This window comes from Perkinsus marinus, assembly GCF_000006405.1.
Source record: "Perkinsus marinus ATCC 50983 genomic scaffold scf_1104296976014, whole genome shotgun sequence".
Taxonomy (NCBI): domain Eukaryota; phylum Perkinsozoa; order Perkinsida; family Perkinsidae; genus Perkinsus; species Perkinsus marinus.
The window spans coordinates 1-23,862 of NW_003200561.1; the positions used below are offsets into that span (position 1 = coordinate 1).

At 48.7% G+C, this 23,862-nt stretch overlaps 7 protein-coding genes across 7 annotated transcripts in view; 4 read left to right on the forward strand and 3 right to left on the reverse strand.

The window, feature by feature from the left end:
• Positions 1 to 175: 175 nt before the first annotated feature.
• Pmar_PMAR007454 (conserved hypothetical protein) lies at positions 176 to 3,179 on the forward strand (the record flags this gene model as incomplete). The annotated part of the gene is made up of 1 exon (XM_002764842.1): positions 176 to 3,179. The coding sequence occupies one exon, from the start codon at positions 176 to 178 to the stop codon at positions 2,852 to 2,854; it is 2,679 nt and encodes an 892-aa protein (XP_002764888.1). The 3' UTR covers positions 2,855 to 3,179.
• A 202-nt stretch (positions 3,180 to 3,381) lies between these two features.
• Positions 3,382 to 8,752, reverse strand: Pmar_PMAR007455 (hypothetical protein; the record flags this gene model as incomplete). Its single annotated transcript, XM_002764843.1, has 28 exons — positions 3,382 to 3,621; positions 3,688 to 3,809; positions 3,855 to 3,971; positions 4,023 to 4,214; positions 4,259 to 4,321; positions 4,364 to 4,443; positions 4,610 to 4,769; positions 4,811 to 4,922; positions 4,964 to 5,065; positions 5,111 to 5,165; positions 5,214 to 5,357; positions 5,406 to 5,537; positions 5,581 to 5,702; positions 5,753 to 5,885; positions 5,935 to 6,061; positions 6,109 to 6,208; positions 6,261 to 6,444; positions 6,489 to 6,574; positions 6,615 to 6,748; positions 6,878 to 6,931; positions 6,982 to 7,173; positions 7,236 to 7,388; positions 7,436 to 7,583; positions 7,629 to 7,708; positions 7,758 to 8,017; positions 8,113 to 8,349; positions 8,393 to 8,657; positions 8,704 to 8,752. The coding sequence occupies 28 exons, from the start codon at positions 8,750 to 8,752 to the stop codon at positions 3,382 to 3,384; spliced, it is 3,843 nt and encodes a 1,280-aa protein (XP_002764889.1).
• A 223-nt stretch (positions 8,753 to 8,975) lies between these two features.
• On the reverse strand, positions 8,976 to 12,183 carry Pmar_PMAR007456 (hypothetical protein; the record flags this gene model as incomplete). Its single annotated transcript, XM_002764844.1, has 13 exons — positions 8,976 to 9,047; positions 9,092 to 9,235; positions 9,284 to 9,414; positions 9,457 to 9,553; positions 9,629 to 9,847; positions 9,987 to 10,068; positions 10,114 to 10,219; positions 10,282 to 10,370; positions 10,562 to 10,646; positions 11,615 to 11,783; positions 11,832 to 11,904; positions 11,949 to 12,019; positions 12,073 to 12,183. The coding sequence occupies 13 exons, from the start codon at positions 12,181 to 12,183 to the stop codon at positions 8,976 to 8,978; spliced, it is 1,449 nt and encodes a 482-aa protein (XP_002764890.1).
• Positions 12,184 to 14,927: 2,744 nt separating this feature from the next.
• Pmar_PMAR007457 (conserved hypothetical protein) lies at positions 14,928 to 16,872 on the forward strand. Its single transcript, XM_002764845.1, has 11 exons — positions 14,928 to 15,123; positions 15,173 to 15,348; positions 15,396 to 15,479; positions 15,523 to 15,604; positions 15,680 to 15,760; positions 15,806 to 15,899; positions 16,101 to 16,204; positions 16,252 to 16,332; positions 16,376 to 16,468; positions 16,519 to 16,596; positions 16,640 to 16,872. The coding sequence occupies exons 1-11, from the start codon at positions 14,947 to 14,949 to the stop codon at positions 16,730 to 16,732; spliced, it is 1,143 nt and encodes a 380-aa protein (XP_002764891.1). The 5' UTR covers positions 14,928 to 14,946; the 3' UTR covers positions 16,733 to 16,872.
• Positions 16,873 to 16,977: 105 nt separating this feature from the next.
• Positions 16,978 to 18,306, reverse strand: Pmar_PMAR007458 (conserved hypothetical protein; the record flags this gene model as incomplete). Its single annotated transcript, XM_002764846.1, has 4 exons — positions 16,978 to 17,474; positions 17,523 to 17,992; positions 18,034 to 18,136; positions 18,181 to 18,306. The coding sequence occupies 4 exons, from the start codon at positions 18,304 to 18,306 to the stop codon at positions 16,995 to 16,997; spliced, it is 1,179 nt and encodes a 392-aa protein (XP_002764892.1). The 3' UTR covers positions 16,978 to 16,994.
• A 2,400-nt stretch (positions 18,307 to 20,706) lies between these two features.
• Pmar_PMAR007459 (ATP-binding cassette transporter, putative) lies at positions 20,707 to 22,677 on the forward strand (the record flags this gene model as incomplete). Its single annotated transcript, XM_002764847.1, has 3 exons — positions 20,707 to 20,816; positions 20,885 to 21,248; positions 21,298 to 22,677. The coding sequence occupies 3 exons, from the start codon at positions 20,707 to 20,709 to the stop codon at positions 22,675 to 22,677; spliced, it is 1,854 nt and encodes a 617-aa protein (XP_002764893.1).
• A 1,149-nt stretch (positions 22,678 to 23,826) lies between these two features.
• The window catches only part of Pmar_PMAR007460 (hypothetical protein), a gene marked incomplete at both ends in the record, with an annotated part of 174 nt that continues 138 nt past the window's right edge, over positions 23,827 to 23,862 (forward strand). Inside the window, one exon of the mRNA XM_002764848.1 lies at positions 23,827 to 23,862. This exon is cut by the window's right edge and continues 4 nt beyond it. Coding sequence (XP_002764894.1) covers positions 23,827 to 23,862 — 36 coding nt within the window.

The window sequence follows — 23,862 nt, forward strand, 5'->3', positions numbered from 1 at the left end:
TCGTCGGTTGGGGTATTCATCGATAACAACGTTAAACCCCTACGTATTACTTTACAGATTGTTTCTATACCAACTTGTTTGTTTCCTGTTCACGAGACTAGCCAGTTTATTCTTGTGTTGACAGCACCACACGACGGCTGTTTTCCTCTTAGCCTTCCTTATCGTTGTTACTTGGATGGCCGATCAGAGTTCCTCCAAAGGTTGGCAACTGTACAAAAGATTTACTACTTTCTACTTCGGCAGGGGAGGCAAATCGAACCTTGATGCTGATCGTCGATCCGAGTCCGATTCCTCTAATACTACTACCTCTTCAACTGACGGCAAGTGTTCTTCTGGTTTCGTCTATACTTATCTCAACTGGCTCTTCAAGCTGCGGTGGATTACCATACCAATTGTCATTGGTCTGGTGGTCGCAGGGGTCTTTGGTTTGATAGATGTATTCGAGGTGACTGATGATGACTTTGCCGTCCCTGCCAACACACGGTCGTATAAGAATAGCGAAGCCTACAACGATTGGTATGCACCTGTCCCATCTCATACCACGCCATCACCAACTCCATCACCAACACCAACACTACAGCCGACGAAGCCGCCTATGCATTACACTGCGGAGGAGACGATGCTTATTCAACGGCTTGATGGTAGTTCTTTGACTGAGGACTATCTCCTTTACAACGTCACTCGATATGTGTATGATGCATGGCAACCTCCGGAGTACCTTCTAACAAGCTATTACGCTTACAAGCAAAATGGCGATTTGCTCAAAGCCGAAGTGTTGATATCGGCGAATCACAGCGCGAGTATGATGGAGGTTTGGTTTGCTAGTAGCCTCTCCGGTGAAGTGAGGCAATTGGAAGAAAAAATGGTGCAGAATTTGTATGAGCACTTCGGGTCAGATGTCATTTATGTTGGTTTCACTGGTACTTACACTAACGACATTGAGGCTAAGACTATGACAGAGCAAGAAGTCATTCATTCCGATGCTATTGTTATTCCGGTCAGTTTTGTACTGCTAGCATTGGTTCTTCGTTCGTGGCGTATGATATTCATCCCCTTGGTGTCTATAGTGGTCACTGCTAGCTACACTGGTGGTATCCTCTACCTAATAGCTCGATACTGGATGAAGGTTACCTCAGCGGCTCCTGCTGTTACCGCCTTCCTCATTGTTGCATTGTCCTTTGATTATTCCCTTTTTATCCTCACTCGCTATCGGGAGGAAATGCAGTTACATGGTCGCACGTCCTTCGAGGCTCTTGGGCTCAGCGTTCGCCACAGTGGCCATGTTATTATGGGATCTGGTTCAACATTAACGCTCTGTTTTATTGGTCTACTCTTCATCCCAATTGTCCAATTTCGCTCACTTGGAGCCGGTCTGATGATTGCAGTGATACTAGCAGTCACAGTAAACTTGACAGTAATTCCCACACTCATGCTGTCCTTTCCTTCTTTCTTTTCTACATTCGGTTGTTTCGGGATATCCAGGATTTTCAAAAGTTGTTCCTCGAGAATCCCCCGCTGTAAGATTCCTTGCTGGTTCCATTGGGCTAAGTTCACGACAAAGTGGTATTCAACTCTACTGGCAGTTGCCATAGTAATAGGACTCGGTGTTCCATTCACCATATTCGTAACGGAAATGGAGACTTCTCCGGATATGACACTACTGCAACCTCGGGGTATGTCCACAGCTGAGACTCTTGAACGTATTCAAGAGTCGTTCTCACCTGGCTTGTGGGCTCCCTATACTATTATGCTGGGTTCCAAACAAGGTGTCATTTTCGACAGCCCTGATTATTGGCATGCCGCTCAAAGCTTTCAAGAAGAGTTAGTTGACACACTACTCGTGGGTCAGAATACATCAGCTCTCGCCAGTATTATGCTCGTCAAGATTGACAGTGTGCCAACTATGAGGGTGCCTTATTCAATGGCGAAGCTCGCCAATAGCCCTCTGTGTAAGCTTGATATATGCAGCTATTTTCAAGAGGGCTTGGAGGCTACCATGAATCCTGCCGGTACTGCTGTCACTGCGACGCTAGTCGCCGACCAAGCACCAACTTCCACAGCATCTGAGAAGTTCGTATACAATTTACGAGCTTTAGTTGACAAATATAATTCTCAATATGGCGATGTGATTGAAATAATAGAAAATGGTGTCAGCTGTGAAACATACGACTCTAATCGTGCTGTTATGGGCAGCTTTGTTATCACACTGGGTATCATTCTGGGCATCTGTATCGTTGTTGTTGGTTTCCTCTATCAATCCATCCTTATTCCGCTGAGATCAGTGGTTACTATATACATCACCTTGGTCTTCTCTTTCGGGTTTACGATAGGCGTTTTCCAGCTGGGTTGGTTCAACGGTCTTAACTGCGCCACTTTATCATCGGAAGTTTCACAAGGTCTCTCCTGGGTCGTGGTGCCCATCTGTTTCGCTGTGGTGCTCGGTTTGAGTCTTGACTACGAGATTTTTCTCCTCGGTCGAATAACTGAGTCCCGTCATCTTGGGTATGGTGATAAGGCCTCAATAGAGATTGGTGTGTGGAAGACTGGATCGGTCATTTCCATGGCTGGTATCATCATGGCAGTGGCTTTCCTTGGTCTAGTGCTCACTTCAAGCCCCATGCTCAATCAAGCAGGCTTCTTGCTGGTTGTTGCCGTCCTCCTGGATACGTTCGTTGTGAGACCATTTATGACACCTGCTTTGATGGCTATCCTTGGACGATGGAATTGGTGGCCACATAAAGTAACTCATGTGTGTTATAACGATAGCCAACACCTCCTCGACTTGGAACGAAAAGCGACTTCAGATGCTGCTGCAGCGAGTAGTGAGTCGTCGACTACCTCCTCAGAAGTTTAGCCCAGTGCTGCGTTCAATACAACATAGGCGTGTTAAGCTTCTGTGTGTAGACGTTGAGTACTACTAGTGCCATCGCATGGGATACTCCCATGCATTTACTATTGTCAGCTGAACATTATCATTCTTGCGGATCGTGTTTCCATTATTGTTGCCAACTTTCTTATTATTCTGTTTCTTAAGTTCCTCGATCTCGATCGTTCGAATACCATATGTCCTACCATCTCTTGGCATGGCTGTTCTCGTATCTTTCGAGCTGCCACCAAAGAGGGCAGGCCTCGCCTCTTCGGTCCGATGATTGCGTGCTTACCGAAGTTGTTGACTGTCATTTGTGCAGCATATTACACTTTATGCTTTATTGGATACGATTCTGGTGTTTTGTTAACAGTGCGTCACTCTCTCCAAATACGACATTGGATTCCGCACTTGAAGGAAAATGAATTATTTTTGTGATGATATTTCTCTCGCATGCTTGAATTTATCCCCATATCAAACTGAACACGAACTGCTGCTGAGCGGAAACTGCATTCCTATCTGAGATTATCGAGATAATCCAACGCGTCGAAGTCTAAAAACACATAGTCGAACAAGTTGTCGATAACCCTTCGTGTCGCTAGAGGGAAATGTAGTTTCAACATACGCTTATGAATACGCAGCCACAAACCAACTGATTGAAAAAGATGCGGTTCGCTGTGTTTCTTTCGAATGAGAAACTTGTGGGACTCTTTATAAGCCACTGTATTGCAAAGGGCTGTTAAATGTCGTAAAACCTGAAAGAGATCGAGCTGGTTATCGAGATGCTGTAACTCGAATTCTCCGAGGACTCTTAAGCATACCTCTGCATGTTCAGGCGTATATTCTTTATAGAAGGCCCGACGAGGTATGGCCGTCATTCTCCTGCGACGAGTAGCCTGCTTTTTGAATGAAGGTAGAGGGCCGACTTGCGATGAATCTTCGCCTGTGAGGGAGTCTCCTTTAGACAAACCAGAGACATTAACGTTACGTTCCATTTTAGCGAGATCAGAATCCGAGCTACTGCTGCTACTGCTGCTGTTTTGGTCTGCATTATCTTGACCAGTCTTTCTGGCAGCGTAACTCAAATCGTCGTTGCCTTTGCCATCTAACAGGATAAAGATATTAGACTTATATGTGACGAATGAAAGGTACTCACTGTATACTGATGGTGACAGGGCCGAGAACGGGTTGGCAGCAAGCAGTCTCTCAAGGGAAGCAGCCTCGGCGTCATCTTCCGATGATGCTGACATCGTCTCGGGAGCATCAGCATCGTAATCCACATAGGGATTCTGATAGTGATTGAGCATGTTCTCCGATCCTGCACGGCGCATGGAACGCGGGGACACCCCTGAAGCACCCGACTTGTCAACCATGGACTGATGATGAACCTACGAGTCTGCAGCTCATCCTCGCCATCAAGAGATTGGAACAACGGTGAGGTACCACGATTAGGATCTGAAGTCAAAATAAGTTCAGCGTCGAGCATTCAAGGTTCACCTTCAACTTCCACGACTGACAAGTCTGTCGAGGAAGACGCTGATGAGCTCGAAAGGTCGCTATACTCCTCCGTGGAAGACCTGAAGACCCTAGTAGTAGTTTCACAGACTAACAAACAGTGTTGGCATAACAAAGAGTACAAGCACTGACCATGAAGCGTAAGCACTCCAATTTCACAGCACATAGTATGATACATCGAATGGAACGTTATCTCATGAAAGCACGAGGAAACGGCATGGAGGTTACATTTCCTCATCAACAGGCTTCTCATCCTCCTTGTCCACCTGCTGGAGGAACTTGTCTATATCTATCGGTCCATGGACCACTGGGTCCCATCCCAGACTCAACAGAGGCTGCTGAGCACTAGGCACCGAACACAGCAATGAGAGTGCGTAAATGGCCGAACCTGACAATCGTGTACAAATGACGAGCATAGAACGATCCTACCTCGAAGACATAAATGTTTACAGTGAGTAGCCATCTTAACAAGAGTCTCCAAAGCCCCTATGTCTAGCAGGAGCTCCACACCTAGTTCGCCACCAGCACCAATGTTGGCAAACTGGAGAGCATATGATGATTAATGTATTGAAGTACGCTTACCGTCCACATGTACACTCGGCATTGTGTCTGACTCTCTCCGTCGGAATATCCGGGATCACCAGCGAAACATCGTTCAAGATATTCACGGGCGTCGACGAGCCACTAGCAGAGAAATTATAATCAAAGCCCCAAGGAGAAACCACTTACCGGTAACTTGTTCTGTCTCAGCCACTTGATCCCAACCGTGGTGCTCGCTAAGGGCCTGAAGGGTTCCGGGTCAAGATGTGACGAAGGTGCGGTATGGACTGACCGGCAAATGTGCAGAGGAGGGATGATGGATATTGGCGTGGAGCTGCTGGGCTCGAAACGGATAGGGAAACTCACTGACCGGACGCGAATCTTGCCGTCGTCACCCAGGATGAAAGTGACGATAACCCCACTCTTGGGACATTGCCTGAGATGAGTTCCGATTGTTTCGGTATGAAAGATAACAACGAGGCACCATCGATGGTATTTTCCACAAATGGCTTCCTCCTCCCCATCGATAGCAAGAGCGTCCCTTCGCATATCCGCGATGGGGATAGTACACCATTCGGGGTCCGACACTAACCCACCGCCATATACAGAACAATACCTTGCAAAATAAGCCTAAGTAGAAGGCTAGCAAGAGAGCCTACTGTGAGCCAATACAAAGGGCAACCTGGAAGTTCGTTTTCTGGGAGTCTTCGTCAACTTCCAGTGGTACCGGTGCGGCCACTACGAGATGAGCCAGAGGTCCCGCCTCTAGGATATTATGGGACTGAGGACGAGGAAGAGATTGTTGGTGATGTAGGATGAGTAGAGAGATACCAGGACTGAATAGGCCTTCAGCTGCTTGAGTATCTTCACTGATATCCTTCTTGATACCAACCCACCGACAGAGAACGACTCGTTGTTGAACTTGACCGAAATGTACCACGGCAGTCGGAGCAGCCAGGGGTATCTGAAAATACAATGGATGAGTACCACCAGCAGGAACAGGTATTAGGTACTGGAGGCTCTGATATTTGTAATTGACTGTGGGCTTGAGATAAGAAGGATTGGGTAGCACGAAGGCTGGATCGCGACGTTGTGGCTGTGATGGTGGAGGGAACTCGTCACTCTTGCTGCCGGCGATACCTATCGTGATGATGATGCTGCTGTTACGAGCGTTCTACTGAGCTTACCCAACTTCTCAGCCCGGTCCTTGTCCTCTAGAGCTTCACCATAGAAACCCACAATGGCGTGCTTGACACGCTCTGTCCAGAGAAGGTCGAGGACGTCTACCTGATCACATACAGACTCCTCCTCGTCGATGGTGTCATCATCATCGACCTACGTAGCGTTTCATCTCTTCATCAACCCACCGCTGCCACTCAGTTTCGAGCCAACCATCGAGGATATGCTTCTCGCACATCTCCTCGTTTGAAAGGAGGCAGAGCCGGACGGGGCAGTCCAGGTCGCTGAGGGATCCACCGTACTTGACCATCTCATCGAGCACGACATGATCGGTGTTGTAGTAGCTGCAAGAAGCATGAGAAAGCTAACAGCATACTGAGGCACTCACAGGGCTACGTATCCCATCGACGCCAGTGCTGTTTGGGCCATGGCCTGTGAACCAGCGATGTCCAATTCTAGATGCTTAACAAGGATCTGCAGCGAAGTTGAATAGTAGAGGCAGACAGAGGCTTACGCTAGTAACCCATCGCATGAAATCCACCTCCCCAGGATTTATGCGGGACACTGTAGAGGGCATGGGCTCACCATCCTCACCACCAGAGTCTACTGTAACAGCCCGTGTCCTGTTGTGTAGGGCGTCCTCAGAGCCTGAACCCATCACTGAGGCATCCTCCATATGGACAGGTACATTGGATACACACTGAATGTACTCATGAGCTCAGTAGTCATTGAGAGGATATAGTTCGAGTGAAACGCCGTTAATCAAGCCCAGGCTACCAGGTATATCCCGACGGCAGTCGAAGCTAGGAGCCACTTTCCTTCGAGGCTGACCTAAGAAATACATCCATCATCTCCGTACGTACAGTCGACTCGAGTGTTACTGGGCATTCCGACTGGATGCCACTTTCCGAATTCCATGCCAGACATTCTACTGGGGAACGCTGTAGCCTTTCGTGCACCGACAGCCGCACCGGCGGTGCTGTTGTTGTTGGGCATGTCATCGTCCCACCAGACTGTGTTGTCGTAGGGGCTCGCCATTCTCTTACTGCAACGAGACGTGCCGCCCTCTGGATCTGCAGATGATTAGTAGTTATAATCGTTGGAGTGATTTAGTCCGTAAAAGTATATTTCTTACCCACGATATACTGTACATCGCTATTGGTAAGCGCAGTGGCGTCGCTCTCGAAGCTTCTAGTAGTGTCAATGTGAGTAAGACTGGTGAGTAATGATACAACGAAACACTGTAGGTAAGCCGAGCCGTTGGTCATGGCTGCTTCCATAGCCTTACCTACAATCACACATCTCACTCAGTGGGACCTCAATAGGGACACTTACGGTTACGTCGGGCTACCCCCAAGGAGAGGCAGGATAGCACTGATGCTGTGAATGGGTCCAATGATGATATCAGCACCATACGGTAGATGAGACGGTATATGTCGTACTTCTGAAGAAGGGCCACACCTTCTCTAGTGGAGGATAGGACCTGTATGAAGCCGACAGTCTGCTGCGGGGAGCGGCCTGGTCTTACCCCGATCATAGCCCCATACTCTCGACTCAGCCGTCTGAACTGCTCTACAATACCGCCCTCGTCGGCAGGTCGGGTCAGGCCTGTATGGAAAACCAATGGCCCAACAGAGGGAGGTCAGTGCGAGCCTACTGTCAGCCGCATCCTTGGCCGCCCACTTGAGCCCACTCTGAACCGCTGGGTCTGCTCTCACCAGGGGAGGACCATCGGCAACAGGTTGGCCCCAGCTGCCAACTCTCTCAATGCGAGCACCACCAGGTGAGGAGGTGGCCGACTGAGCGCCGCTGGTCCCATCAGGGGTGATGGACGCCGCCGCCGCTGCCGACTTCGAACTGAGGCTGGTGAAGACGTTGGCAGTGGTGTAGGGTTCTGGTTGAGGGGACGAACGAGATCTGACGAGAAGCTTGGATACTCCTAAACTCACAGAGTAGTCATTCTCTCTATACAGAGATGTATTCGATGTGCTCTATTAAAACGGATAACGTACGTTTCCTCAGAGAGGCCACTCAATCCTCTCTCCCGAGCCCGTCGACCAGTGATGTCCATCCAGCTTGAGAGCTTCCTATCAGATCGAATGTCACGCTCCGCCCCTGTGATCGATTCGCTGAGCATTTTAGCCAGGTCAGCCGTGAAGGTGTGAGACTGGTGATGATGATGTTGCTGACTCCGCTGTTGACCATCGACCACAACGACAGTAGGGGTGTCCGCCGTTTCCCCCGGCACTCTGAATAGACACCCCATGCATAATGTCACTGAAATGAACTCACCCTAGATATTTCTCTCGAGCCTCTTTATGTGATACCACCAGCGCCAACAGTGTATTCGCCAATCTCGCCAGAGCAAGGCACTGGCCGTTCCAGGGCTGTGAGCCAAAGACAGGATTAGCCGCGGGACCCTGACTGGCTGGCCCCTCGTTCATGCTGCTGGTCGCACTCTCGTTGTCTAGTTCCACAAGGTCGGCCAAAGTCCTTGTCGTGAATGCACTCCATGAGCTTCTAGTGCGCCGATGGTGACGATATTGATGGTGTTTGACTGAGGAAAGCGAAGTCTGCCGGAATTACACCGAGGGGGCCCTTACTAGGTGAGAAGAAGCGGAGGAGTCTCTTCAAGAAATCAGTCTCGAACATGCATTGAAAGGCTACTGAGTGATAGCCACCATGGTCGATGCAGCCGTGGGCCACAACCCGATGGATAGTTGGCCAGTGCCAGAGACTGTAGTCTCTCGTACTCAACACTTTTGAGTCCATCAGAACCTGAGTCGGGTTATAGCTTATTGCAAGGAAGGGCTTCGAACATAGAGCAATATCATTTAGGACATACACGACCACCCGGTGTAGAAGACAGCTGAGCTCACTCACTCACCCTCATGACGTGCTCTTTATTGCTCCAGTCTATTCTATCACCGCTACTGCCAGCGATGACCTATAAGAGCGGATCTAATCAGTCACCACGACTCATTGCCCTACCCCGAGAGGATAGGCGGTGGCATTGGGCACGAACTGGGGCTGCTGGACTATCCTCAACATACCAGGCCACGATAGACACCCGACCGAGTTCACACCGTACTCGTAACAGCTCATACTGGCATCGTTGTCGGACAACTCTGGTACCTGAAAGGATCGGGCTGGGCCTCCCTGGGGAGCCTGTTGCACATTTACCCTCGATGGGAGGCACCAGTAGACCCCTGGATAGCCGAGGCTTCGATAGCTAGTCCAAGTGAGGTAGGTGTCGGTCTCAAGCCAAGTAAGGATCGATAGGCATCTTGAACGGAGTTGGACGGAAGTCTTATCTGAAGGAAGTGATGCTATACGAGAAAACAGAAGTCTTCTACCATGGTCGAAGTTGGCCGCTCTGGTCACAATCGATGTCATATGGTGGATATCGGGAAAAGAAGCCGAAGGCAAGAGGATCGTGACGCATCGTAGTATCTGGACGAGTATCATAGATGAGCGGGGACGAGTAGTTCATATGCAAGCCTTGAAAGCAGTAGTGGTTACGCTTACTGTATCGACTAGACTAGTGGCCTGATGGGCCACAGGTTCATTCATGGGGTCGGCCATAGTAGCCAAATAAGAGACGGCAGACGACAGACCAAACGTGAGGAGCATCCTCAATAGTAACGAACCTTGATGACGACAGTAGATGGTGAGGATATGAAGGTTGAAGGCCTCACCGAATACTCGGGTCATGTCCATGGGAGGCTCTTTACGGCAGACCAATACCTAGAGAGAGGCTCGTGGGCTAGTGACAAAGGAGTGTCCGATCTGGGTTTCATGAAAGGTATCACTAACTCCCGTCGATAAACTCTCATACGTGGTTGTCTCGAGTGCAATGGGACTCCGTAGAAGCAGTTGGACTTACTGCCTTGGACTCCTCATTTATGCCGGTATACGATCTCCCTCGAGCTGCCAGATTCAAGGCACTATTTCCGCGGGTTCTCGACCTGAGAAAGCTGACGATGTGATGAAGGTGTGGTATTCTCAGTCACCGTGGATGATCCCAGCTGAAGAGTCCGCGGTGGACCAGCATAGCCTGAGTGTCCTCGCTTCCACCTCCCATCGAATCAGGTCTACGCGGCAAGTCGCCGCTATCCGCTGAATAAGAAGGAATGGTCAACGGTAATGCTAGGGCAGCTCGGATCTTTATGGAGGCCTACTATAGATTGCCGATGAACGGTCGAACTGGGGTACGCACCACCAGCCCAGGACGTCCTGGAACAGTGTCAGGAGCTCCTTCACTATTGTCCTGAACAGAACATGGATCGATGGACAATTTGATAACAAACTAGCGAGACAAACGTGAAACAGCAGCAACAGCAGCTCTGGACACGACCATTGGCCATGACGCCTATCAGGTCTGCTGCTGTGAAATTCTCAGGAGAGAGATGGACACGGTGGTCGAGCAAGCACCATAACTTCAGAGTGCCGGAGGCCTACATGTCATTAAGCTTCTTCAATAGTTTGATGAGGGAAGCCAATCCCTCAGGATTCTCTGCTAGGAGAAGGAGACCAGGTATGGTACCTGTGGAGCAATATCCAACAACTGACGCTAGGATGGCTGGGCGTACACAATAGAGTGGATATACATCTACGTGCACATCGACACCGTATGGCATGTATCTCGTCCAAAGCTGCTTGTCTTGAGCCTTTAGAGCGCTCTCCTTGGGTGGAGCCCACTTCCTCTACAATAAAGAACAGTGATGATGGACTTCTCGGTGAGATGTCTGGATATAACAAGGATTATCATAATTGAAAAACATTTCCTTAACGGACTTAACGGCAGATTCTGCCGGGCAGAAGTGTATGCAAAAAACAGTTCCACGAGTCGAAATTGCCCTGTGAAACTGATGTTCTCATAGGTATAGTTATCCTCCGTCACCATAGAACTGAGGTTCTTATCCGCGTGGACGCAATGAGAATGATGATATCGATATCGACGAGAACTACTACTCCCAGATGGTGTGAAGATAATTTCCATACTCTCCACCGATGGGGAAATGACGAGGGAGAATCGGTTGAATTGTTGACTTCAAAAAGCAGGAGAACCGGAGAGATAAGATTCCATGGCTTGATAGTGGCTTCGGTAACCGCTGGCATAGCGGCCCCATTTAGGGGAAATATTTTCAAACTGTATATTTCGCTGGCATAGCGGCCCCATTTGCGAAAAAGGATTCCTGAATAGTATATTCCTCCGAGAGAGCGACCCCATTAGCCAAATTGTTTTTAAACAGTGTATTTCGCTGGCATAGCGGTCCCATTCGCCAAATTGATTTTTAGACAGTATATTTCACTGGCATAGCGGCCCCATACGCCAAGTTAATTTTTAGACAGTATATTGCGCTGGCATAGCGGCCCCATTCGCCAAATCGATTTCTAAACAGTATACTTCGCTGGCATAGTGGCCCTCTAAACAGTATATTTCACTGGCATAGCGGCCCCATTGGCCAAATGGCAGTGATGATCGCCGCATCATCATCATCATGGGCCTACCTCGATAACCGGTGAATATAGTGAAGACCTGTGTGAGGTCAACAGCAATCTGCCTCCTAGAGTATTCTCTAAGGTTGCCATCTTGGAGTACATGGACCACAGTCCAGACTATAGGCTCCATATGGATCGTCGACAGGACCGGGTCGAGACAGCCGTAATTGAATAGAGACTAATAAGACCAATAATGTGGTGGACATATAAGATACAACGAACTCACCCCTAAGGCACCATTTTTGATGGCATTTTTCGGGTCCTTTAGCAGAATCGTGGTCAGAGTGGAAAGACATAGGCTGAAACACTACAGTATGCTACAACTCCAAGACTGTTGCCTCACCTTCTCAATCCAACGTCCGTGGCTCCGCTGTTGGCAATAGCCACCATGGAACGCACGGCGCAGACAGGGATCTGCACAAGTGATAGAGATGTCAGTTTCACGCGCCACGAGATGCAGAACGTACCTCCTGACCATCTATTAGAGCCAAGCTGATCCATCTCCTAATGAACTTCATAGCTGCTGCCCGTTCACAGCGGTCATTGCTGACCTCAAGTCGGACGCAGACTAACTCCATTACACGCAGAGGCTTGAGTATCTAGAATGATGAAGTACCTTTACTATTGCAGAAGCTCTGTCCCATCGCAGAATAGCAAATGCGATAATGTGGCGTGTTAGATCCCGCTCACCACGGACAAGACGATGCCTGCCGAAACTGGTCTCATTGTATATCGCTGTGCTCTGAGAGCGCACAGTCGAACGCCTAGGTTCCAGTCGAATAGGTAGAACCGTAGCACAGACGCCAGTCGGCCAAGTATATGGTTGGTATCTGAAGCCCAACGAGTTATATCATCCATTCACTTCTATGAGAACAATTACTCATCATAGCTGAAGCCAAGCCTTTGAATGCTCCCTGTTGAGGACCAACGGTCGGCAATGGTGTGGCCGAAGGGGACGCAGTGGTTGATGATGCTGTAGACGACAGAACCTGGAGAGACGGCATCTAGCAGCCAGAATGGTTGGTATTATTCTTACTGTGGTGGCCCTGCGTATAAGATCCATCTTCCTTTTGGTATCCCCAACAACCATAGCTCTCTGCTTCAGTTCCTTACATATATTCTCCAATACTAGGACCTGATCGTTGCTCAACATTCCACCAGTCAGGACATTCTACGAGACAACTCTACTAAAAGCTCATCTATATGATTTCGTCCCGAGAGAAAGCCAGTAGTAACCCCTTCAGCGCTGTATAGCTGATATAGTAATGTCAATACTGTATTGAGATTGCGTCTGCGGCTGGCGTACATGACGAACGATCGCATCCCGCATTCATGCAAAGTACTCCGACACAAAGGATGCCCAGCAATAGTGTAATGCCCCCAATACATCGCCAGAGCGTGCCGAAATTCAACTAGCACCATAGGCCGAGCGCCTTCACTGACATCGTTAGTCTTTCCTATATATACCCCACCACAAGGAGCATTGGTGCCACCTGTACTACCTTTTGAGGTTCCAAACTGCCAGATGCTGATAGCTCCAATGCAAGATATTCCCTCTTGTCAACAGCCAGACTGTGATCGAATGATATCCCTGTGCCTAACCGGTCCATCGTCCCGTACTCCATCGTATCCAACACCATTACCCGGTGCGAACATGTTAGCCGCAAACACTGTAGCCCTACGACTACTCCTCAGCGGCACTGCAGGCTTAGTAGAAGTGGTCTTCGCTTGACTCAATTCGACAGAAGAAGGAGGAGTGCCATCCTCGGTAGTTGCCCCTGGGAAGTCTGATGTACTATGAATAAGATGTTCTGTGGGTGAAGAGGGCGATGACATGAATAAAATCGAACCGATCCTCGACAGAGGTGTCCTGAATGATGACATCTTTTGTAAATTACATAAGAACTCTACATTTCGTTCGTTCACATTATGAACGATTTATACACGCCTTATACCCATGCTATCAGTACCCATCATCCCTCCATTTAAAAACTGATATAGCACGCAACAGAGATGCAGCTGTCTGAACAACGAGGCATGCGCATAGCTCATGCTGATATATCAAAAACAGGAAGACGCTGATGATTCGATAGAATCGAAGCTTGAGTGATTGATCATCACAATACGGAAATACCTCTTCGGGATTGACAAGTGATCACGCTCACCGACTTAGCTGGGCCACCGCGTGTCACCTTTATTTTGTCGGAGAATACGAATCTAGAGTCCACTGGTAAAGTGCGGCTGTTGATCTTCCTTTCCCTCTGTATGTCAACTATATATGGGATCTTCACATAGGCTATGCACATGATCAAGCTGAGGACGCAGGTAATCGTGAGGGTATAGAGAAGATAGAAAATAGTCAACCTAAAGCAGTAGGAGTTCTGTTGGTGATAGAAGCTTATTGAGTACTTTGTGGATGTAGGCCTCATCCGCCATTTAGTAGGAGGGGCGAACCCTATTGGTAGTAGACCACCACTTTGGACGGGTAGGTCTATGGGAGCTAGACCAGGCCGACCCATAGTCGAGCTGACATCACATAACGAATCTACAGTTGTGATAACCCTCTACTATCAATGAGGGGCATGTCAGCATCTCCGTGCTTTTTGACTCTCCCTTGCACTACTACCTGGGCAAGTTCAACCCCATAACGCCGCCCTCAGTAGTCGTTGCCCTTCGCCGAAGCATCATATGAGGTGACTGAAGACTCGAGATGAACTTGCCTCCCAACCCATTATAAACCCACTTTAGTTTGGTCTCCTCCTACCCTGCCAACGATGCTTTCATCGCTATTCAATCTGTGATGGTGACGATGATGATGATGCTGTGATGTCGAAGGCCCCAGGAAAACACCAGAGCCGTGATGATGACTCTTAGTGCGGCTCTGAGAGGGGGGTAAACTACTAGGCAGGTTTCAATGGAAGAGTACCTTCTCAGTGTGGTGTCGTTGGGCACCTCCAGCACCGAGAGCTAATAAAATAGTGACGCTTATGGAAACGACGTAGAAGCTGGGCATTGGTCAAGGCCACTGCAAAATCGTTTGAGTGGAGTTTCACGATGGAGATTCGAAATGAAAGTTTCTTCGTAGAATAAATTCCCCTAGGTGAGAACGAAGCCTCTTCGTTTCTACTGAGATCCGATAAGATAATTGAAAATCCGAATCGGTATACAAAACCGGCCTGACAACCACGAAAGTTAAATGATGCTGATGGTGGTCGACCAAGACAGCAAAGTGTGCTGCTGGGCGCGCGCTAAATTTTGGTAATTTCGTGGCGCGCGACATGGAGAAGAATCTTGAGTGAGTAGTAGGTAGATAATAGACAGCAGTCAGTGTTGAGTGCCAAATGACTTCTTCCGAATCTTCCTCCTCAAGTAGCGAGGCTGGCGGCTCGTCAAGCTTTGAAGAGGCTCTAGAGTGGGAGGATTGGAAAGGGGACATACCCTTCATTCACCACGCCATTGCTGGTTCATGTGCTGGTATTGCTGAACACGTGGCCACGTTCCCTTTAGACACTATAAAGGTATGCTACCACTACATAGTATAGTGTGTTCTGAGGCATCTTATGTCAGACCCGAATGCAAGCCTATTCTGGTGCTGGTGGCAGCGTACGATTATCAGCCGTTTTAGAGGCGGTACGGTCTGAGTACGGTCTTAAAGGCTTCGTTCGGGGCTGGGGAGCGATAGCTACTGGCTGTGTCCCGGCTCATATCGCTTTGTTTTCCGTATATGAGAAATTAAAGAACGTGTAGTAGATCGCTGCAAGCGGAGTTATAATGGAAGTTGCCTTTTCAGAATGGGTGTTCAAAACGAGCACTGTGCGTATCGCGTGCCCAAGTCACTGCTATGTGGTGCACTAGCCCAGTTCGCCCACGATAGGTACACTCTATGTTATGCCTATACTATATAGCTCATTGTTCAGTATACTAACGCCGATGGACGTCGTGAAGCAACGGTTGCAACTTGGGTGTTATCGAGGAACCTTCCACTGTGTCAAGAGCATGGTAGTGCTCGGGTGGAATATACATTAATAATTTTATTTTCTTACATACCACTCCTTTATCAAATGGCACGGGTAGGTACGTACAGAAGGCGCTGTGTCACTTTTCCGGTCCTTGCCTATAACGGCACTAATGAACGCCCCACAAGGAGCAGTGACTGTAAGCATACCACCCTATGTCTCCCTGGATCGAGGGCCTTCCTAGGTAGCTGTGAATGAGGCTATCAAACGTGTATGGGGAATAGGAGAGGGCGATAAGAATCATCTGCCGGCCTACTTTATAGCCGCGGGAATAGCTGGTCATAATGGGAGGGGTTAGTTTAGGAAGAATAGACCGGGGAATGACTCATCACTCAAGTTGCCATTCAGTTTCATAGAATGGCAACTTTTGTCAAAAATGGTTTACAAGGGCGCACACTGAGTTCGGGTTCAACAGGACGCGCGGCATTTCATTTCGTCGTCTTATGCATAGTTGTTGTCGATGACGACTACCGCATCAGGTGGTATAGCATCATTGACTACCCAGCCCTTGGATGTTATTAAGACCCGTCTCCAGACTCAGGACTGTTTGTGTCGAAAGGACCAGACCAAAATGCGGCCTCAGGTGATACTCCGATACTACCTACGCTTTGGAAAGCATTTTTGTATCAGATTTGTCCTCGGAAGGCAGCTGCCTTACAGGCTCGTGGAATCGTCTCAGCCACCGGGGAACTCCTCGTGGACCCTTCTGAGGTACTCATTGGTAACGGGCAACGTGGTCCATCATCCCATACAGATCCCAGAGGCCACCATGGCCAAGCTCAAGGCTAGAGGTATCGACCTCAATAACATCAAAGCGAGCATGGCCCCTCCGATGAGGGCAGCCCAGGTAGTACAACTATCCTTTTCTCATTGTAATTCATCGTTGCTGCATCTTAGACCGCCCCCCGGTACGGATCAGTGTCGTCTGCAGCTAAACTAATATGGAAAGAGGAGGGCTTCAGAGGATTCTTCAGAGTAATAATTATAATACTGTTTCTACCATACAAGCTAACATCAGGGCATGGTACCGAGATTCTGCCTCGCCATACCGGCTACTGCGACCTGTTGGGGAACCTACGAGACCGTCAAGGCTCTATTAGCCCGACTGTGATCGTCAACTTAGCCATTCGTTTCACTGCCGTGTACTATAAACTGGCGGCTCCAAATGAACCGCATACAATTGGAAAGGCATATCTAAGCCTCTGCTGTATTATACTCACCGTTCGAAGTTTGCTTTCACTGGACTAGCATTGAGATGATACAAAATGTTTCCTTTCCAAAATTGGAATTACTTGTGTTAAGAGCAACTCAAATGCTGTTATTTCGTCTTGAAAAAAAACCAGGGGCATGTCATAAAAATTCGTCGGCTACGACTACAACTTTCCCTTCTGAAAACCTTGTGCCTGTAGGGCCTCTGCAAGCGCGGCCACACCGGTTTTAGCAATTTCCCTACGGGAGTTGTAACCCATGAGACCAATCCTCCACACCTTCCCTGCCAGCTCTCCCAAAGCAAGTCCGATTTCGATGTTGAACTTTTCCCTCATATAGACGACGACAGCTTTGCCGTCAACGCCTTGAGGAATGCGGACCGTAGTCAGACTCGGCAAACGAATGTCATCATCAGTAACGAGCACTTCTAGGTCCAACTTCTTCAGCTCATCTACGAGATAGTCGGCGTTTGACTGGTGACGGGCCCACACGTTCTCGAGACCTTCCTCAGCTACTAGTTGGAGAGCGGCCCTCATAGCGTAGATCATCGAGATGGGTGCAGTATGATGATAGACGCGCGGGGCACCGCCAGAACTCTGAATGTACTTCCTTATCATGGTCATATCCAAATACCAATTGGGCACCTGCGAAAAGAATGACCAATACAATTAGACATGTGAACTTGCTTCTACCGGAGTGGTTCTGGCAGCGAGTTTGGTCAGAGCTCGATCGCCGAAAGTGAGAGGGGCCACGCCAGGGGGGCATCCCATGCACTTCTGGGTACCAGCATAGGCGGCATCAACCATCCATTCGTCGAGATAGACTGGAACCCCACATATTGACGTCACAGTATCGAGCAGCAGAAGACAGTCGTGTTCCCTGCACAGGTCGCCGATACCGTCCATGGGCTGCTTGGTCCCAGTAGAGGTCTCAGCATGACAGATCCACATGAGCTTGGGCTTATGCTCCTCGAGACCAGCACGGATCTCATCCAAGGTAAACACTGTGCCGTAAGGCTTCCTAATGTGCTCGACCTTAGCACCGTACCGACTGTGCATATCAAGAGCACGCTCTCCGAAATAGCCGTTGACGCATATAAGGTGGGTGTCACCAACCTCAGTCAAGTTAGCGATGGCGGCTTCCCAGGCGGCACTCCCGGTACCTTAGGAAAGCCGTATAGAAATCACTGAATCGTATACTCACCAGACACGGGGATGGTGAAGGTGTTTTTGGTCTGCCACACATAGCGGAGGAGCTTCTTGAGATCTTCGACGATGACCAGAAAATCGACGTCCATATGGCCGACCTGAGCACGACAGTTTACGAGGTGGTCTAAAGTGAAGGACCCACCTGTGGGAGGGACATAGCGGCGTGGACCTCGGGGTGGGCGTTCTGGGGCCCAGGGCCAAGGAGAAGTCTTGTGGGGCCTTTGAAGGGCTTCACCTCGCCAGAAGAGAAGGGGTTGTCTACCAGCATGTGGGGACAAAAACTACCCTGAGAAATAGTATACTGACGATTTCCACACGCAAGGAAACCTTCCTGTGTGAGCTCCGAGATGAGTTCAAGTCTAGTCTGTCACTAAATCACATATATGAGCTCCTATCAATGGAAATACCGGCAAACGAAGTTCATAACCGTAATTCGAGTCATTGCTATCCCACGAGTAGAATGTGTTATACACCTCTTGTACGGACGAGACGTACGAGGCTCCAGAAGCTCTCAAGAACGCATGACCATGAAGTTGCGTTCAGGGGCGTGCGCACTTTCGTCTGCGCAAGATGCTTTGGATTACGCCACTTTTGTACTAATCCACTTTTGTACCAAATCAAGTAGCGCTCGCCCCTATTTTAAAAACTTCCCTTCGGGAAGCGCTTCGCTCCGCGAACCACTTCTGTGCTAAAATCGTTCCTTTTGTGGAAAATTTGACCCAGTTGATTGAGCTTGTACCACTCTCAAACCACTTCTGAACCAAATGAAATAGCGCTCGCCTTAGAACAAAAATAGCAAATAGTTGATCGAATAGCTCTCCGTCAGGTCGAAAACTGAGCAGAGGTCCTGACTCAAGGAAGTACTATTCCTGATGACATCGTGGATATGTGGATGGCTATGCTCTGTCGGCAGGGTGGGGTTACAGCTGCTCGAGGCGTATTGGTGGGAACAACTCACTTCGGCTTCTCGCGGGTCATTGATAGCATCCTGAAAGCCGTGAGCTCTATCTCCAACCCGTTCTAGATCCGACATGTGGGCACTATGCCGCATCTGCCGTTGTGGGTGGTCAGGTGTATTTCATGGACAGTATGAATATGTCGGTCATGTCTTCGGGTTTTTTTTGGACAAGCCCTACGCCAGCTGTATGGTTCAAAATGTGTACTTAATAATTCGGGTTACGGGAGCAATTTATGCGGAGTTTTTGTTATCGCTAAACTCAACTCTGGTTTTTTAACCGCCAGTGGTTTCATCTTTCCGTGTTCGATGAAGCTGTATGAGATACCATTCGGTTGCATGCATTACTAGGAAAGAAAATAGCAGGTTTCCGGAAATCTTTCCCGCGCCAGCTAGCATGTTATTCTCACCTGAAGGGAAATTCAATACCTGAGTTTAAAGTTTTTTATGAGTGTAGTTGTCAATTAAATATTCCACAGATAATTCCTTAATATCGGACGACGATGATAAGCGTTCATTGATCACCCAAGTTGGGTGACCCAACTAGCTATGTCTGCAGTGCAGACTCTGCACCCTTATCAGAACTTTTGCCGCTATGTATCAAAACCACAGTTACTAGTGAACATAATTCCTAATCTATTGATGATTTCCGAAACCATAGCTTTGACTACGTTACTTAACGTACGAAGTATAACCACTAGCGGCTAGTAAACCTCAACACAGTGTACTAACTTAAGCTGTAGCCTAAGTCCTAGGCCAGTAAGAATGAGAAGCTTAGCTCACTCCTGTCCTCAGTCTAACCTTTAAGAGCACTGGGCAAGTGCCCGAGTAAGGCCTCAGCACGCATGCAGAAATACGTGACGCCACCGGTGTCACGGCGCACAAAAATAACAGTAATAACAGAGTAATACAGTCAAGTACAAACACCGGGAAACCGTATAATGGTTCATGAGTCTCCGTACACTGCGCTGGAGCGCACAACGGTCTGTAATAATTACGACATAATTTAGGAGTCTACACTTGTAGACTACAAGGAATGAGGTTATACGTTGAGACTTGTTAAATTGCGTTAGACGCAGGACGTCCTCGGCTCTCCTCGCAGTGAGGGCTTCACTCACAGTAGCGGAAGGCAGGTCGTTTTAAGACGTGTGAAAAAACCCAAGTCGTAAAATTTAACCCGTGCAAAAGCATCCCAAAAATTTAGTGCAGAAGTGGAAGTAAAGTTTCACCCGGTGTCAAAAATTTCTTTATCGGAAAAAATAAAGTGAGTAAAAACGTGCAGAATTTGGTACAACAGTGGATATTTTACCCACTAAAAAACTTAATCGTTTGCGTGCGAAAAAGTCCAGATCCGGTATAAATCGCTCACCTATCATCGTTTAGTACAAAAGTGGTTTAGTACAGAAGTGGAGACACGATGCTTTGGGGGTTCGTTTCGAAACGTCGAATGGTTTGGTTCTTCAACACTTCGTACAGGGGCCATCGCTTGGTACCATTATGCCTGATAGACCGATACAGTGTGTGTTGGTATTACGGACAGCGATGGATAAAGAGCTTTCCGAAAGTGACTTGTCTCATACCGATGCCCTATTGGTGACTAGACAAACTTCCTTGTTACACTATGCAAACATCGTGAGCCACCACTGCCGTCTTGTCGCGCGGCTTAGTCTTCTATCGTATTGCTCCTGGTCTTCTTAGTGTTAGATTCCCAGTATGACCACTACAACATCAGACTCCGAGCCCGTCGCCCCTGGTCCATTCCGCGCTAAGGACCTCGAGCACAGCACCTCTGCATTTCGGTGTATATCCGAAGCCCATCATGGGTAGGTTACCACCGAGTTCCTAACCGGTGGCAGGCAAAGAGTGTTCGTAGATTCGTGTCTACTTTCAGGCAATCCGGCTCAAGTCTGGAGTGGAACAATCTTACGTTCAAGATCGGTGACAAGACTATCCTTAAAGACTGCACTGGTCTGCTCAAGCCAGGGGAGCTCACAGCAGTGTTAGGCCCCTCGGGGTCGGGCAAATCTACGTTGATGAACGTCCTTGGTGGTCGTCAACGGGCCAAGGGCAACGGGAAGTCCTTCGAAGGAGCGGTGTCCTTCTCCGGTCAAGTCGACGAGCCCGTAAGGTTCCGTAGCCGCATTGCCTATGTGATGCAAGACGATTCGCTCATCGCGACGAGTACCCCTCGGGAGATCCTCGAGTTCTCCGCCCGGCTGCGCTTGGGTGCTAAGCAGAACATGACCAAGGATGAGGTAAAGCTTGTTAGTGTTCTCTTCCCCGTCCATCTCGCTCCATTTTTAGGTTAAATGCCTTGTTCAGGATCTTATTGAGTCATTGCGTCTCACATCATGCTCGGAGACTCTTGTTGGCAACGAGCTTATCAAGGGCATTTCTGGTGGCGAGAGAAAGCGCACCTCGGTTGGTGTGGAGTTGATCACTAAGCCTGACATGATCTTCCTCGATGAGCCTCTCTCGGGTTTGGACTCGTACGCTGCCTTCACTACTGTTACGGTCCTCAAGGAGCTGGCCGAGTCCGGCGTTCCAGTTATGATTACTGTTCACCAGCCGTCTAGTGAGATCTACCAGCTCTTCGATAACGTCATGATTTTATCCGCTGGGGAGATGGTCTACTATGGGAAGACCAGTAAAGTCACAGAATTCTTCGACGTGCATGGGGGCCTACGGTGTCCGTCCAACTTCAACCCTGCGGACTTCGTGCTCTTCGTACTGCAGACGGAACCGCAAGAAACTATCCAAAAGTTGGTATCAGCGTACAAGAAGAATGCTGAGGAGAATATCGTACCTGCTATCAACAGCATCCGACAGACGCACAAGGAACTCGCTATTGATACGACTGGTCCTGGTCGGGCCAGCATGATGGTCCAATTCCGAGAGCTTCTCTATAGGGAGATACAGGGTACAATGAGAAACCCTGTGGTCCTTATTATGCGGTATATGATACTTCTGGTTCTCGGTCTGACGTTCGCCCTCATCTTTTTTGACGTTGGTGAGAGCAGAGATCAAGACTATTGGCTCGGCAACGCTGCTGTGTTCCAGAGCTATTTCGGTGCCATTGTCGCTCTCAACATTATGGCCATGATGGGATCTGCTCAGACCGCCGTCCTAGCCTACCCGGCTCAGCGAGGTATCTTCTTACGTGAGTATGCGTCGAACATGTACTCCGCCGTGCCCTATGTTGCATCTAAGACCTTGGTTGAGCTCCCACTGTCGTTCGCCGACTCGCTCTTCTTGATGATAATAACCTATTGGTTGATGAACCTCCAAGGCAACTTTATTCTGTGGGTGCTCACTTTATGGCTGGTGAATCTGTGCGCTTCGTCTCTGGCCCAAGTCCTCGGCGCCTCCTGTAATTCAGCAGCTCAGGCTATTCAAGTCCTACCCCTACTAACAGTGCCACAGATCCTATTCGGTGGTATTTTCACTCCGATCGAGAACATACCAGTGTGGCTTCGCTGGTTGCAGTACGTATGCTTTCTGAAATACGGTGTAAATATCGCATATTTGATTGAATTCGGTGACGATTTTGACGTTATCAATGATCAACAAAATATTGATCCTGACCTCATTGGTCTCTATTTGGGTGTCACATTTGGTCTTCTTGTTGTAATGAGAGTAACATCTATTATTATTCTGAAGAAGAAAGCGAAGTTCGTTTTCTAAAGTTGTTAACTTTGCTATATTCTCTCAGTATTGAAAGTTAATTACGACATCTAGACCTATACCGGAGCAGTCGCCTCCGTCGTGAGGAGTCTGGACTCCGATTATTACGCCGTGTATGGTGCACGTTGGTGAGTTGAAGAACTCTTGCGTTTGTTAGTGTCATGCGAGTCATCACTCTAGGCAGTGTATCATACACTGCCTAGAGTGATGTATCATCAGAGTGATGTATCATCTAGGCAGTGTATCATACAGTGTATTACAGACATTGTGTATGTGATGGTAAATCCACTGTATACTCTATGTTGTGCGTATTCCCTCGCACACGTGGTGATTGCGATACCTCTGAGACCGGGACTACCCAGGATCAACATCACATTTATTGCACCGTTAACCGGAATCGACAGCTACTATTACGGCGTGGCAGCTGTTGACATGATAGAGCGATGGGTGCTGAAGGTATCTCCTGCGGAGAGGATATACTGTTTCATCATAATGATCGAGTCCACTGCTAGGTTGATACAGACTCCACCTTCCCTTTTCGGATAGTACCTGAATACATCGATATACAGAGTGCTAGCGATGTAGAAAGCGCGCGAAGAGCTTCCAGGGCAATCGCAACTGCAGCGGACAACTCCGTATTCGTTATCGGGGCAGGAGGTGTAGATGTACCGGATGGACGGGTGAGTGAAACTGAGCGTGACGTCTCTTTGGGCATGATCTCTGCCGTCGGGGACTGTCGTGCGATTTCGATTCGCCTTGACTACTCGCGAATAACACAGGTTGTCCTGTACGGTGTTCAGAACGTTATCCTGGATCCCGGGTTTATCGTTGAGCCTTGCAAGGATCGCGAGAAAGGGATATTGTGCGCCCCGAGACCTTCCTTCAGCGAAGGTGAGCTCTAACTTATGTGTGGAGGAATCTCCCATCACAGTGGTAGGAGAATACCGTCGAACAGCTATCGAGGCCATGCCGGCCAACACGGCGAGAGCTTTCGTTATCGCGGGGCGCACACTTGAGAACGATACCACGACCGCAACATGTGGCCAGGACATACTAGAAAAATCATGGCTCGGAAGTCCCGAACCCAACCTGTATGTTGACAGTCTTTGGGAACCCTCCCAATAGAAGAAATTCTCAGTGTATCTGGACATGCGTGGTCTCCACTTGCGCTTAAGTGATGATATT